This window comes from Sinocyclocheilus rhinocerous, unplaced genomic scaffold (assembly GCF_001515625.1).
Source record: "Sinocyclocheilus rhinocerous isolate Xijiao unplaced genomic scaffold, SAMN03320098_v1.1 scaffold3963, whole genome shotgun sequence".
Lineage (NCBI taxonomy): Eukaryota > Metazoa > Chordata > Actinopteri > Cypriniformes > Cyprinidae > Sinocyclocheilus > Sinocyclocheilus rhinocerous.
The window spans coordinates 109431-125576 of NW_015666967.1; the positions used below are offsets into that span (position 1 = coordinate 109431).

Consider the following 16146-nt stretch of genomic DNA (forward strand, 5'->3'; position numbering starts at 1 on the left):
GAGGGGTTACCAGCGCTGAGAACACGGACACACCAGCCGCTCGCACCGATCTCAGCGGGGGATCCTCCACACTGGAGACCAACCTCTGGCGTTTTGTGGTCAATTCAAGGGGAACAGCCATGGACGGACACGGCTCTGGTTCCTTAGCTGCGACGGGATGAATCTCTGCAAGGGCCGCCATTACAGGAACGGGATCGGCCTCACCCACAGTGAATGAAGATCCAGACACCAGAAGCGCATAATCCATAAATTGGGCCAGTGATCCACGAGGACCATCCCGGACAAGGTGAGCTTTTAGTGGCTCATTTAGACCATGAGCAAAAAAGTCAATCAGCATAAAATCCGGCAGGTCTGCATAGTGTGCAATGTATATAAAGGTCTGGATATGGTCCTCGAGGGTTTGTGCTCCCTGTCGTAGACGGACCAGTTCTTTTGCCAACTCCATCCTCAATCGGAGCGGCCAGACACGGCTGCTGGATCCTCGGTGGCGAAGTATTCTGTTACGGAAGGAAGGATACGAGAAGGCAGGGTCGGATCCAAGTGCAGCTTTATTGTGACAGCGAAGTCGAACACAGGCAAAAGGTAAACACAGGAACAGACTAGACTTAGACTTAGACTAAGGCTCAGGCTCAGGAACCGCTCTGCACGGAGCAGTCGCAACCAGACAGACAATCATAAACTTCAATCAATACTTCGCAGTGAGTGTGTGTGTGTGAGCAACATATAGTGCTTCTGATGGACAACAGGTGTGTGTAATTAATTAGTTGGGTGCGGGGCTTGTGGGAAATGTAGTCCATCTCAGGAAACGCTCTGCACGGAGCAGTCGCAACCAGACAGACAATCATAAACTTCATTCAATACTTCGCAGTGAGTGTGTGTGTGAGCAACATTTATAGTGCTTCTGATGGACAACAGGTGTGTGTAATTAATTAGTTGCAGGTGCGGGGCTTGTGGGAAATGTAGTCCATGGTGAGAACTGACTGACATCGTGACAGATACATTTAAATGTATATATAAAACCTATGAATATTTGGTTTAATTTGGCACTTCTCGTCAATTAAAATGATGTTTTTGTCTACTAAAATTAGATGCAATTTTAGCCATGAATAAAACTGATTAAAATTAATTAATATGAAAAAAATACTGCCAAAATTAAAAGAAGACAACAACTATGACTGTGTAAAAATAGTTACATATTTGGCCAAGAGGGAAGTGACAACAGGTTGTGTTTTTACAACACTGCACCCAACAGGGTCATTTTCACGCAATTTTTTAGCAATGTGGCTTCTCTTTATTCCTGTCAACAGATGCAATCCTCAAATTTAGTTGTCATAAAAGTTTAGGATTTAATACCACACAGCAGTGAGCTCTCAAAGTTTGAGCAGCTATGTTTATTGAAGAGGGTGATTAATTTTGGAGTCATTTGTAATCACTTCCCTTTTGTGTGATTCTGAAGCGAAAAAACAACAGATCACATTAATCACACACCCTAATTAAAAAACAGCAGGCTTCTAGCTCTGTCTATCTCTCTCTCTCTTGAACTTACGCTATATTTCTTTCTCTCTTTATGCTGTCTTTCTCTTTCTCAAGCGTGATGGATTTGTAGGATGCACCCAGTCGTGAACTGCTCTAATTTAAAGCCTATCAATACATCTTATCAGTGGGGGCTCTTTCTCTCTTGTTTCTCCACCTTATTCCTCCTTCTCTTCCTCCATCTTCCACAAATGCAGACTCAACATCTTCTGAAACATGGCTCTATTTGACTTTGGCTCACTCGATAATGAAACCTCAATGTGAACTTTCCATCCAGAGTCCAGTGGCGAGGCCAGAAATCTACAAGTGAGAAGATGTAGATGGCGGCCTTCGCTCAAATTTCATCTCTTCTTAGACTGTATGATTTGCACATTTTGCACAGCAGAACATGCAGTGCAGTACATGCAGTGCAGCATTAATAAATCATATGAATTACTGGGTTATTTGCAGTGGTGTTGTGCTTGTTGCCTCTTTGAGTTATGTGGCGTTTGCCTATTTCACTGCATTGGCGACGCAAATTAGCAGCCCATATTAACAGATTACAATGTTCACACTGTCCGCGTAAGCAGCTAGAAGTGGAACTGACAATAGAGTTGCGCCACCAAATTCATGTGTCATGCTCAATTTGGGGACTTTTAGAAATCAAACTCTCTTAAAACAAATTTGTCACACTTTTTCTAGTTCAATCTGTGCAGTTTCCAACAGTTGAGGTCATAAATTTACATAAACTATACTATGCAGTATCTGCTGAATGTTCCAAATTTCAAAATTTTAAGAGGGGTCAAAAGAGGTGGTGTTTATTTATTTATTCATTCATTCGTTCATTTAGTACTGCTCTAAATTTCACATAAAAGATGTTTACATATAGTACAAAATAATAATAAAACAAAATAATAGCTGAATTTACCAAAACAATAGCTGACTTGGATGAAAAATATATGGACTGTATACATGAACTGTATATAACTGTATATAAACAATGTGTTTGAGTGAGCCAACAAAGGTGATTTTATTTTATTTTTTACTTAAAAAAAAAAAAGTTAAATCTACATTTAATTTTATAGCCAGTAAGTTTTGCATCCTAAATAAATAAAATTAAATCATATTTTTATATACAGTATATTTACAAATTAACTTTTTGAATACCTTGTTAAAATTACAGCTTGGAAATTATGCACAAAATATTCTGTTCAAAGTGATGTTTACTTTGATTTTTGTTTGTTTTATTCTCACATCACATCTCATATTTATAGTGTTTTCTTCTAGTTCTTCACTGAGACTTTTTGTCCTTGGTAAACTAATCCACTAATTAAACCTTTATTATGGGCAAAAAAATGTTTGATGTAGTAGTGACACCACAACTGTGGGAGTTACAAAAAATAAAGTGTTTTATGTTCATTTCACTCTTTGTTTTGATCATTACTTAAAAAACTGAATTCATATTTTTAAATGACCTTTGTGACCTTCATATAACAAAAATAAAACATTGAAATCTGATAGTTTTAATAAAAATCAACCCATAGGATATAAATGTCCCTTAAGAAACACCAGTCTCTGCGATGCACCATAAACACTATCAGTGTGAAAGCTCACGCTCCATACAGTATGTGTGAAACTGGCCTTGAAGTGCATCTCGTTCTTTGATACCATCATTGTTGTTTGTGTGTTGGATGGCGAGGACCCTGCATGCCAGATCCAAGATTGTGTAATGTATGATTTATATTGCTTCCCTAGCTTGTTAAATTACTGAGCTAGGCAAATGTTTTAAAAAACAGAATATGCCACTACAGATCCAACTCAAGGCTCATCTGTTATTGTTCACCATAAAAATGAGAGTTAATTTGTCATAAAAATGGTTATATCCGTATGTTTCTTGTACTTTTAGTTTCCACATTTGCATAGTGGATTGCCTGCTAACATTTAATGTTCTTGTTTTTTATTTGCATATTTAACTATTCAAAACAACACTCTGGGTTTTTGCTTCTGCCACTGTGTGATCCTCCTTGTGAAATCCGTGAGCCCTAGCACACATACAATATATTTTTTTATTTATTGCAACATTCAGAGTGGAAATACAATTGTGCCTATGTAATTACATGGCAATTGCACAATAATAACTGTGTAATACCACCATTACAAAAGCGCAATAGAATCAGGGACAACTAAAACAAAGTTGGATATGATACTGATGTCTTTTTACAATGAAGTTCTTCAAATAAACCCGCAAACATAGTTTAAGCCTGCTTTTTGACAGTTTGACAGCTTAGACTGTTCATAAAAAAATCAGTGAGAGACCCAGGATATGCACGTGTCTTAGTACATAGGAAAATCAAAAATCTTAAATTGTTCAGAGCAAGTCTTTTAAGAAGCAGAATACGCCACTAATGATCCAACTCATGGCTCACCTGTTATTGTTCATCATAAAAGTGTGGCAAAACCATGCATTACCGACCAGTTAGCCTACTTGCACCACACATTACTACAATAGAAATAACATTGATAGCACAGGCCTGTTTTAACCGCACAGACTATACAAAACCTTTACTCAATGCACAATAACCATATCACCAATTGTATATAACCATAACCAGTTGTCCAAAGGTTTGAAATAAAATTACACATCTGAAACAATACATTTTATACAACAGAATATGATGCAGTGTCTATGTGGGTGGGTCGAACTAGGAGCAGTAAGTGATGCTAGGATGCGTGCGTGTGTGTGTGTGTGTGTGTGTGTGCGTGTGTGTGTGTGTTTGGTATTTTCTGTGACTCTAAGCTACTGCTTAATTCAAATGAGGGCCAATTATTGACTGTTCTGCCTCTATAAAATCCTTTCAATTCATTTGAAATATAAGCGTCTGCTAGTCAAGACCTTCTGACCTTCTTTTCTTCAGTCTGATGACCTACCAATTACTTAAAAGTTGAATGTTGCCAACTCTTTAATACACTACATTATACATTAATGCAGTACTCTTTAATACACCCAGGGTGCGATTTGCCAGGAGGGATGGGCAAAAATAGACCCCCCTCTGGTCTATGCATCCCTACCTCTGCTGAATTATTTTTATCCCCGGTGGGGATAAAAACATCCCGCGAACCCGCTCCAACGTCCCGATCTGAATCAAATGATTCGCAATACACGCTTTGAAGTCCCGATCTGAATCAAATGATTCGCAATACACGCTTTGAAGTCCCGATCTGAATCAAATTATTCGTGATACGCGAGCCGATTGATGCGCTTCGACACAGTGAATCATTTTGCGACGCAATGGTTTAACTGATTCGGAGTTTCAAAAAGCTCCGTTGTGTTCTTTGTCCGCTTTCTCTATATCATTTATTCGTTGTTTGAATAACCGTGGAAATGAAATCATTACAATTAATAGGCCAATTACAATTAATTAAACTGTGATCACGGTAAATACAGTTTCCGTCGTATCAGAAACATTTCATAAAAAGTTTTCAAAAGCATCCCCCGCTCTGGTTTTTTCACAAATCGCACCCTGAACCTAAGGGGTTAATCTGGTCAACGTCAGTGAGCCAATAAGCATGCAGCATGCTTTATGTGCCAAAATCAAGTGCTGGTGATTGGCTCTGGTGAGGCATCCAGGAAAAACACTAGTTTACGCCGGTTCCGCCCAGAGACGTGGTTCATACGTGAGGCTATAGTGCGTAAGCATCAGACCCCCATAGATATAAGGCTACGTTTACAGTAGTGCGTTTTTGTTGTAAAACAGTGTTTTAAAATGAAAATGATGCTCATCAATACTGGTCTTTCCACTGCGTTTCAGGAAAGATCTCCATCTACACTACACGACCGAAGACGTGTGTTGCGTGACCATTCATGCACAATGTAGCATCACGCCACATGAGACAATTTATAAGATATATAATATGCTTTTATTCAAAACTCACTTTAATAAACCAGCATCGAGTGTTTGTAATAACTTCTGATCGCGATCTAATGTGTGTTTCGGCCATATAATGTTGCTGAAATATGTTCTGTGTAGCCTTTTATATTAAGCTAATCACTACACCTGCTTAGCATTTCTCATGTAAACACCCTGTATAGTTATTAAAATAGACAGAATCTCATGAAAATCACATACAAATCATATACTGTCGTAATCGTGTGTTTATTAGCTTCATGTTTCATCCGTGGAAATGTTTTCCTGGCTTTCTTATGTACAGAATATGAACGCGGAAGTGTAATGGATGTTCTCAAAGGAGACAGGACGGGATATGAATGCGTAATATGAGTGATAGATGAGCAGCGATTGAGCTTCCTCGGAGTCAGAACAGCAATCGTGGAAGAGAAAACAGACTGAGACAGCGCTGGAAGCAGCCAATGCTCGTCAGTAAATCAGTGGAAAATTAATAGAAATGATGATTCTGTCTAAGCTATGCATTTTAAAACAAAAACGCACTTAGTGTAAACGTAGCCTAAACGATGTGGAAACTGAAAACTATTTGAACTTTATTAAAACTGTTTGCACTGATTTATTGTGTTGGTTATGTTTTGTTCCTTTGTGCTTTTTTGTTCCTTTGTGCAGTGGCTCAGGAGAGCAGTCTTTGAGTCTGTAAAAACGTCAATACGCTGAAAAAATAAAACCAAAATGTATTTTGAGGTAATGTGTAATTTAATCTTTTTCAAACGGATTTCATAAAATTGGTATCGAAAAAAGTATCATTCAGGAACCGGTATCGAAGTCAAGGAAGCCAACGATTCCCAGCCCTAGTTGTAATCCTGTATGCTTTGATTTCATCTGTCCTATATGTGGTATTTACTGGTTTATTATAACTATTGTTCTGAACCATCATCATCTAAATCATAAATATGTAATGAGAAAATGAGGGTTAATTTGATATAAAAATGCTGTGTTTTTTTATTCCCAAAATGTGTATAGTGTGTAGACTGTTGTTTAAATGCTCTTTGACACTGGTTTATTTGCACCATTTTCAACTTTAACTATTTGAAACGACACTCTGGCTTTTCACTTCTGTCACATTGCAATTCTCCTTGTGGCAACCAATATAAAAATGATTACTTCCGTATGTTTTTGTACTTTAATTTTCAAAATTGTATAGTGTATAGACAGTTGTTAAAATGTAATGATCTTAGACACTGTTTTTATTTGCAACTTTAACATTTTGAAGCGACACTCCGGCTTTTTGCTTCTGTCACAGTGTGATTTTCCTTGTGACAACCATGATCCCTAGCACACACTGTAACCTGTATCTTTGTAAGTCTGTTTTTTTCTTGTATAGCATTCAGAAAATGGAAATACAACTGCACCTATGTAATTACATGGTTACATAGTAATAGAAGACTCCAAAAAGACTTTATTTTAACTTTTTGGAATTAATATACACTCCCAAACATAGTTCCAGCCAGGTGTTCATAAACATCAGTGAGAGACCCAGGGTATGTATGTGTCTTAGTACAAAGTAAAATGAAAAAAAAAAAAAAAGTCTGTTAAAACTTTTAAAAAAAACTGATAAACACAATATTTATCTAACAAATAAAGCTTGATTCATAGAAGATGCTTTCTATTATTGCTACTAGTTACACATGAGGTCAGTGTATAAAGCTCACATCTTAGCAAAAGAAATAAACTATTTGCATTGCACACACATCCTTACAATACAAGGCAATCACTTTCTTATTATTGTACCGAAGAGAATTACACTCTATAACATAAATCTCGCCAAAACAGTGCGTTTACACAAACTGTTCACATTAATGTCACAAACAGATGAAGATTGGCTTTGTTTCGGGCTAAGAGACCCCTAGAGTCCTTTTCCACCACACTTTTTTTTTCCTGAGCTAGACAGATGCAACACCACTTCCATTTATAGCAGTATTCCCATGATAACTACATGAACACTACAGTCTAGAGTACAAAACAAGCAACAGACTAAATCACTCTAACATTAAATACTGCCATTGCATTTACTCAGGTTAACCTTTAAATTACCACAAATTAACATAAAAGTAAAACCACCATCGAAGATTCATATCGAGTCGAGCAAACAACAATCTGCATCTCAGTAGCTTCACTGAAATTTCAAATCCTGCACATACAAATGAAAGCAATGGTTCACTCAAAAGTGAAAATTCTGTCATTATTTATTCATCCCCATGTCTTCCCAACCCTATATGACTTTCTTTCTTCCGCTGACCAAAGAAGAAGATATTTTGAGGGCACTTTTGTCCCTCCTTGAGTTTCATTGTATGGACAAATAAAGAAGAAATAAGGTCATACAGGTTGGGAACAACATGAAGATATACTTTTCATGTTTATGTGAACCATTTCTTTAAAGACTAGCTATACAATCCTCACACCAGCGTGATAAAGACAGGAAAACGTGGGACTTACTTCGTGTATTCTTCATTGTCCATGTCGCACCTTGCATCCTTATGTTTCTCCCAGTCTTTCCCGTGTTTGCAGGTAGTCAATAAAATTATATCATCCCCATTATGTATGTGATACAAAGCATTTCTGGTTTCAGAACCGATGCCAGTTAGATACCTCTTCCCTTTGAAGACCAGCAAGTATTTCCGTAAGGGAGGGACATTGTTAAGATTCAGGTAACCTTTGCTCCCTCCTTTCTGAGGATGGTCTTTTGAAAACAAAGGGATGGACACATCAAAGCGTGGTCTAAAGTTGTCCATGTCAGTGCTGGCCTTGGCCAGCATGGCTTGGCCAATATCGAAGCCTAGTTCCTCCGTATAATCAGGCCACGTTCCAGAGTACAAGTTAAAAATCAGATGGTTCCTCCCTTCGTACCACAGAGGGAGGCTTTGAATTCGGGCTCGGACGTTATGTACATACTGAGCGGACAGCTGGTCCCTGTCTAGAGTGTCTATGCTCAGTACAAACAGACAGGCCTCATTAGGGTCCGTCGTGTAGAACCGCGATTCCTCGATGGCAGCCAGAATCTTCTGGTAGCTTTCCGAGGGCGCTTCACCTTTCTGAGGCGGATACACATAAATTTTAAACCCCCGTTCGCAGCGCTGGAAATCGAAACAGGTCTCCATGCGACATCGCCGGCTCTTGTAGATGTTCTTCTGGATTTCTCGTCTCTCGCGAGGAGACGTGTGTTGATGAAGAAGCAGGGGTCCATCTTCTTCCTGCTCGGCCTCACCAAGGTACGTCTGCAGGGGAGGATGCACCCATTCTGGCCAACGGGGCGGCCGAGGTGGGACACCGGCGATCTGTGAGACTCCATAAAGCTGGGCATGGTTCTGGAACTCACCGATTTGTAGGCCACACAGGTAGGCCAGTAAGAGGCTACAGGCCCCCACAGATACCAGCAGGTATCGCTTCTTCGCCTGCATGTGGACAGCGAGAAGCAGGGCAGGAAAAGAAGGAAGAACAGCGGGTCGACTGTAAACCCACGGGATAAGCTCTCATACCAACACGAGCATTCTGATTTTGCACGGATCACTGTAAGCGCAGAGAGGGTCATGTTAGCTTTACACACCAGAGTGAAAATGACAGAATCTAGCATTGTAACTCCATCTGAATACAGTCTTTATTACTAATAATTTACAATGACACCACATTGAAAATCTGGGATTTGAACCTAGAACATTTAAAAACACAGAAACATGTAAATTAAAATGAGAAAGAAATTATTTCAAAAGATGTCAAAAGTAGGCTACTGGATGAATTATTTAGAATATAAGAACTATACTTTTTTAAGAGGTAGGCTAATTATCATTATGAAAACCAGTGTGGAATTAAAATCAGTGCGTCTTCCAGGGAGGTCTACTTTCTTAATCTTGTAGCGCCATCAGAGATTCATCTAGCGCCATGTATTTCTGATGTATTTATGTATAATAAAGTGACAAGTAATGACAGTAGGCTACTTATATTTTGTCAACATTACCGCATGATACAGATCCTTAAGAAAAGTGCTCCGTTGCTATAGTAACCACCTCAGGTGAAAGTCTTGGCAACTTTGTCAATTTAACTAATTTCATTTTTGTCATTACTAAAACTTTTGAAAACGTGAATAAAATGTATATACACTTAATATATACTTTCAAGTATACATATATAACTGTTTCTACTATGGGGTATGGCTTCAAAATCTTCAGACAGTTTTAGCCTCATCTAAAATGTGGTAAAAACTGACTACATACAAAAATTACACACTTAAAAAAAAAAAAAATTATATAAAAAAAGAGAAACTTAATTTCAGTCCCAAATGTGAGATTTTTACTCTCTTCGCCTCATTTGAAAACTCCTCAAACTGAGGCACTATTTATAAAACTACAGACAATACAATTAGCTTATTAAATTGATTTACATATAACTTTGTACTTGCAACTTATGCAATATATGCTGAACAAACTGAAACTGCATGCATAGAGATACAGAGATGCTTTACCTCAGTCACCTGTTGAAGCGTCAATCATCTACTGATGAGTAGAAGACCTTCAATGATTCTCAACTTTATATTAGAAATCAAAGCACTATCAAGTCAGCGCATTATTAGGAGTTGTGCGGAAGCCATTTCTGTATTCATAAAGCATATGTTTTGATCCTGTACGTCAGTATAATAATGTGCTTACAAGGGAAACTCACAGAAAAACACACGCTGTCCGAATCCGTTACCCTGATAAAGCAACGTGGTGTTCGTTGTCTGTTTCTGTCTTTCCATGCATGATCTAAATATCTTCATATTTCCATATGCCAATGTGCAACTTTAGAAAATCCACTGAGTCTTATTTAAATTGCATTCCGTCCACGAGCGCATCACAACCTCAGACCGATATGCGCCAAGTATCTCCAGAATCAGCGATCCTTCTAAAAACGTGAGGACTATCAACCTCTATCTCTCTGGATAAATGTGCAGGTTTTAGTGCAAAATCCATCGCAGAGTCCCTGAGACATCCTGAGCGCTCAAGTTGCGTTCACAACTCTCCGATACCATCACGGAACTTCTCATCACGCCACCCGTGGTCTCACAGCATCCTGCAGACTCCAGTAAAATCTCATAATCCACCTGGACCACAGGTTTCAAGCGCAATAAAGTCCTTCCAGCGGTTTGATTTAATTTGAAGCTAGCTGTCAGTCACAGCATGATCCGGAGTCAATCCAGTGGGACCACATGTACAGACTCCAAAACAATCCCCAGTTTCGCTCTCATGACACTCCAATGTTAATTCATCTGTTTTCGATACTCTTACAAATTCAAGCACCGCGGATGATCAGATGTCCGCGTTTGGCGTGAAAGTTAACGCTGCTGTCAGCTGAACGTCTCTTCACTCCAGCGCATCTTCGCCGGGACGAGTCCGCGGAAACACGCACACCTTCTGTCGCATGCCTGTCTCTATAAGCAATCCCAGCAAGTCTTCTCCTTCAGAATCAGCAGGCGTGGAGCATGATGGAGAGCTTCTGGGGAGAGTTGGGGAATCCGCTCAGGATCTCTATGAGCTTGAACCTCCAACCACCAACCATCGAGTCAGTCCTCTCCGTTATTAGTAGAGGAGGCGCCGAGAGAAGGAGCGGTCAGCGGGAAGCGTCGATCATCTCAGAAGAACTGTGTGCCGATCAGACGCGTATAGACACGAGGACGCAACCGAGCCACAGGCTGCAAACATCTTCACTGAGAAACTCTATGATGATGATCCACCTCTACTGATGCCCACTGCACCACATGGAAAATGAAATTGTGAAAATGTGATTGTCAAAGTAAATTTATTCAAGATTTTAAACGTTCTATTGGACACAGATATGAATCTATAAATTATAAGTGTAACAGGGCTGACGGTTTTACACTTAAAGTAGCCATTATGTGCATTACACAAGTTCATTAGGCTACACACAATGTTTATTTAAAAGTGAATGTAATGCTGATATTCAAGTTTTCAAAAAGTAATTGTTTACTCTATAAAATCACGGAAACAGAGTTGATTCTTCCTCTGCTAAATGTAATGAGATAAAAACCTTGAAAACAATAAGACACTGCTTGTCCTCTGCAGTTTCACATCCTGAATATATAATGATGTTATTGCGCTTTCATTAATGAAATAGTGTATCATTTTAATAAAGGAGAGTTAAAGGGTTGATGCATTAGGCTACTTGGGGACACGATGTCTTTTTTTAATAACGTATTACGTTATATATCCGGTCCATCAATCTCATTCATTCATAACACACTATTAGATGATGGGGAGTGCTGGTCGCCATCTAGTCACAATTTAATCAGCTGATAGCAGTAATTCTGAGATATTGCTGAGTCAACGAAAACATTAGGCTAAATTATATTTTATTCACAATCAATAATGATTGTCATAAAAAAAAAGTAGAAGAAGACTTATAATACGTAAGGAACTTACGCAAACAATGGGAAGTGTGTGTGTGTGTGTGAGAGAGAGAGAGAGAGAGAGAGAGAGAGAGAGAGATGCAGTTTGACAAGACAAGAATCACTCGAATTGTGACCATGTTCATTCAGGGACCATCGAGCTCTCTCTGAGGTAGGTGTATTGCAGAGTATATGCTGCCATCTAGTGGTGGATGTTGGTAAGATAAAAGCATGCATGCTGACTTCCTGACAAATGCTGCATTTCTTTTTCTTCTTCTTCTTCTTTTTTCTAGTTTCTTTTTTCCCATATTTGCAAGAAGAGCAACAACAAAACAAAAACATACATTAATAACGGTCTTCTTCAAAGGGGTCGTAGTAAAACAATCACACTGTCAAAGTCGAGAGCAAAGCAATTGCCAGGAAAAGACAAAAATTAGTAAGGATAATAGTAAATAAATTCATTTAAAAACAAAGCCACCAAGTAATATCACGTTCATCTCAACTCGGTCTATGCAATGCCACGCAGTCCATTCTTCAACATCCAACTCAAACTGTCTCCCGAGTGGGAGAAAAAAGGGTCCCAAGTTCTGTAGAACAGAAATGGCTTGTTTTAAAGCAAAAAAAACTCTTGAAATGGCATAATGTCCAATACACTCTTAGTCCATTGTGTCTTTGTTGGTGTTTTTTTTCTTTCTTTCAGAAATCCACTGCAGCAGTATGCAGCGTCTGGCAGTAAATAATACAATTTTTGAGCAACTGGATCTTAGAAGAGCTCCAGGTGTTGTACGAAAGAATCTCTAAAATACAGACCAGTGTGTCAAGGTCCAGAGAGATTCACGATATGTTATTAATTTCTTGAACAACATCCGACCAGAATGCCTGTCTTCCATTTTACACTTAACACAGATCTTTGAAAATGTATTATTGATCTTGTGACGCTTCACTGGAGAGATCTGAAGCTTGTGTATTACTTTAAATTGCATTCCAGCTGCCTTATTGGTAACTAAATACTGCATTTCTAACAGAGAATACAAACATGTGTGCTCGAACAAAGTCTGAATGCGTTATGAGTGTTTTATAAAGTACACACATATTTTTTAATTTTTTTTATTTTACAAATGTAAAGAATTTGATAATATGCATTGTTTTCATATGCTACCACAACTGGGGCCCTTTAAACATTCAAACATTGTACTTCATAGCAGAATGTATAAACGCAATGAACAAACAGTATTGTTAACTCGCTCCCCTGATCTGATTTATAAAGCAGCGGCAGGGTTGTACCGAATTCCATATTGAATATTTCAGTTTTGACCTGTCTGGATCACAGGTATGTCCTTGGGCTATAGTAGCAGCTGCCTAAAGCACAATGTGGTAGATTTAAGACAGCTCTGTTATTCCTCTAAACATGAGCACTCAAAAAATAAATAAATAAATAGCCACAAGCACACTTACAGATAAAGCTGAATTTTCAAACTCACTGACCACAAACTTTTGAACAGTAGTGTACTCAGTGGTATACAATATTTAGTTTCAATCGTCTAGCCTGATTGGTCAAGCAGTGTTCCAAGAATGCACTGCTTACACTGTTTATTACTACTAAATGGAATAGAATAGTGCAAAAGCATGCAAACTATTGTTGCGCCAGTAGTTTGCGGCAAAATAGTAAATTTAGTCATTGAATAGTTTAACTTGTGTTCAAAAACGCTGATTCAAAATTTTCTGGCATTACTATCTTTGTGGGGACATTTGGTCCCAGGTACACACACACACACACACACACACGCGCACATGCATGCAATCTGTTTAGAAATAATACATACAGCTATTTCCAAATATTGTTATATTGTGGTCAATATACACTGAACAAAATTATAAACACAACACTTTTGTTTTTGCCCCCATTTTTCATGAGCTGAACACAGTTGCTGGATATTGGCAGGAACTGGAACACACTGTCGTATACGCCGATCCAGAGCATCCCAAACATGCTCAATGGGTGACATGTCCGGTGAGTATGCTGGCCATGCAAGAACTGGGATGTTTTCAACTTCCAGGAATTGTGTACAGATCCTTGCAACATGGGGCCGTGGAGAAATAGGGCTTTTGTGTACATAGAAAAAGTCTTTAGATCTTTGAGTTCAGCTCATGAAAAATGGGGGCAAAAACAAAAGTGTTGCGTTTATAATTTTGTTCAGTGTAATATCCAGGCAATGTTCAGTGATTTAAATTAATACATTAGTTTTATGCATAAAGTATTAATGTTTAACATTTTCAGCAAATTTCAGAGAATTCCGTTTTTATCTTTTACAGACATATCAACCATAAGTTCACACATTATTTTGGACAATTGTGGCAAACAAGTATTTCTGTATTTCATAAACATTTTGATATATTTCTATCGGTTACACTCTGCCCTGTTCACAACAACATTATGATTTAATCAGTACTGGCCAGCATCTTTTGTGTGACTGACAGTAAACCGGTGGATGAGTGCTGTCTCATTTTCCCCCTAAATTTTCCCCCTTTTTCACTCAAAGGTAATGTCTACCGTGCAGTAGTAGCGTCAGTTAAAGCTTTAACTTTAAGCTTTAAAGCTTTTTTTTTGTAATTTGTAATTAAAATTATAAAATTATAAACCCCCACAAGTTAGCCCAAGCCCACACTGTTTATCATGTTTAATGAACCCTTAAACTGGAATTGATCCAGTGTTTCCTTTTGGGGAACAAAATAATTGTGTATGATAACTGTCCTGGATCTCTGAATGTTGAATCTGCTCTGGCTGTTTTGTACCTTAGTCTGTCCTGGAGATGATCATATGCAAACTAACCCAAAGATTTACAAATACAGTGTTTATGACACAGAAAAGCTTCATACTAGTGTAACTTTAGAAGACTGAAACATAATGGCAAAAAGAATCAGTAATCAAAGACTTACGTTACAGCAGCTTGGTTAAGATAATTATACGTTTCATGCGAAATAAATGCCAAATTTAAATTACAAAAAAAAAAAAAAAAAAAAAAAAATGTTGTGACAGTTTACTGTTTTACATCTTCTGTTTATGTGTCACAGGTGACCCATTGTGCAAGTCTAAAACATCTTTCTTTCGCCTTTTGAAAAATATTTTTCGATTGTCTGGAAGAAATTATCGATACTTTCATAATTGCTTCTGTTCTAAAGTGTGCTGCCGAATATACTGACAAGCAATTAATGTGAACTAAAATATACTTTAATGTTGGTTACATTAACACTATTACATAATTAAATATATTTGTAATCACATGTTTTTTCTAATAATGAAGTTGCAATTTAGTATTTTTAAAATGTATTTCAACAATCTATGTGTATTTTAATTAAACACTATAATGTATTTTAATAAGTAGTCTGATTAAAATATAATGTACTTTAACTGAATTTAAATGAAATTATTTTGCTTTAATGATTTTTAATGATTGCTTTAATGAATTGTAAGTTAGAGTTCATTTTAAAACATTTAATCTGTGTTCAATTTATACAGTGTATTTTACAACACTTTAATGTGCTTTTTTGGCCTAATTTAGTCAAATCTAATTTGTTTAAAAATATATATTAGATTTTACAGATATTAATTCTGAAGTGCACAATGATAATAAACATGCAATTCAAACCATATTATTCAACATCTACTTATTCTATCTTCATTTACAAACATTTGATCATGTTTAATTCTATTATATGCATTTTATGTTAAATTGTCACAAACAAATGCATTGTATATTTACATGTCAAGTGCAAAAATACATTTCAAGTGCATTAATGCACACTGTATATATATATATATATATATATATATATATATATATACGCACAATGTGTTATAAACACATTTAAAATGCATCAACAAATCTACACACTTCAGCTGAAATTAAAATAAATTATTTTACATATGCTTTATTATTACATCAACATAAGTATTCTACTTTAAAGCACAACAACAACCATGAATTAAAATGTACATGTCAGTGTGTTATAAAACACAGTTATGAAAGTACACTCTTTAAGTACACTTAAGTAGCCTTAAATTTTCAGTATTTGAATATTATATTATCTGCAAATGCACTTTTTTTGCCATTAGAGAGTGAGTTATAAATATGGCAGTGTGTTAAACTGTGATTTTGGATCTATTATATGCATTTTATGTTAAATTGTCACAAACAAATGCATTGTATATTTACATGTCAAGTGCAAAAATACATTTCAAGTGCATTAATGCACACTGTATATATATATATATATATATATATATATATATATATA

At 37.1% G+C, this 16146-nt stretch overlaps 1 protein-coding gene across 1 annotated transcript; it reads right to left on the bottom strand.

Moving 5' to 3' along the window:
* Nucleotides 1-7906: 7906 nt before the first annotated feature.
* Nucleotides 7907-8872, bottom strand: LOC107733302 (exostosin-1-like). Its single transcript, XM_016544872.1, has one exon. The coding sequence runs from the start codon at nt 8870-8872 to the stop codon at nt 7907-7909; it is 966 nt and encodes a 321-aa protein (XP_016400358.1).
* Nucleotides 8873-16146: the final 7274 nt, after the last annotated feature.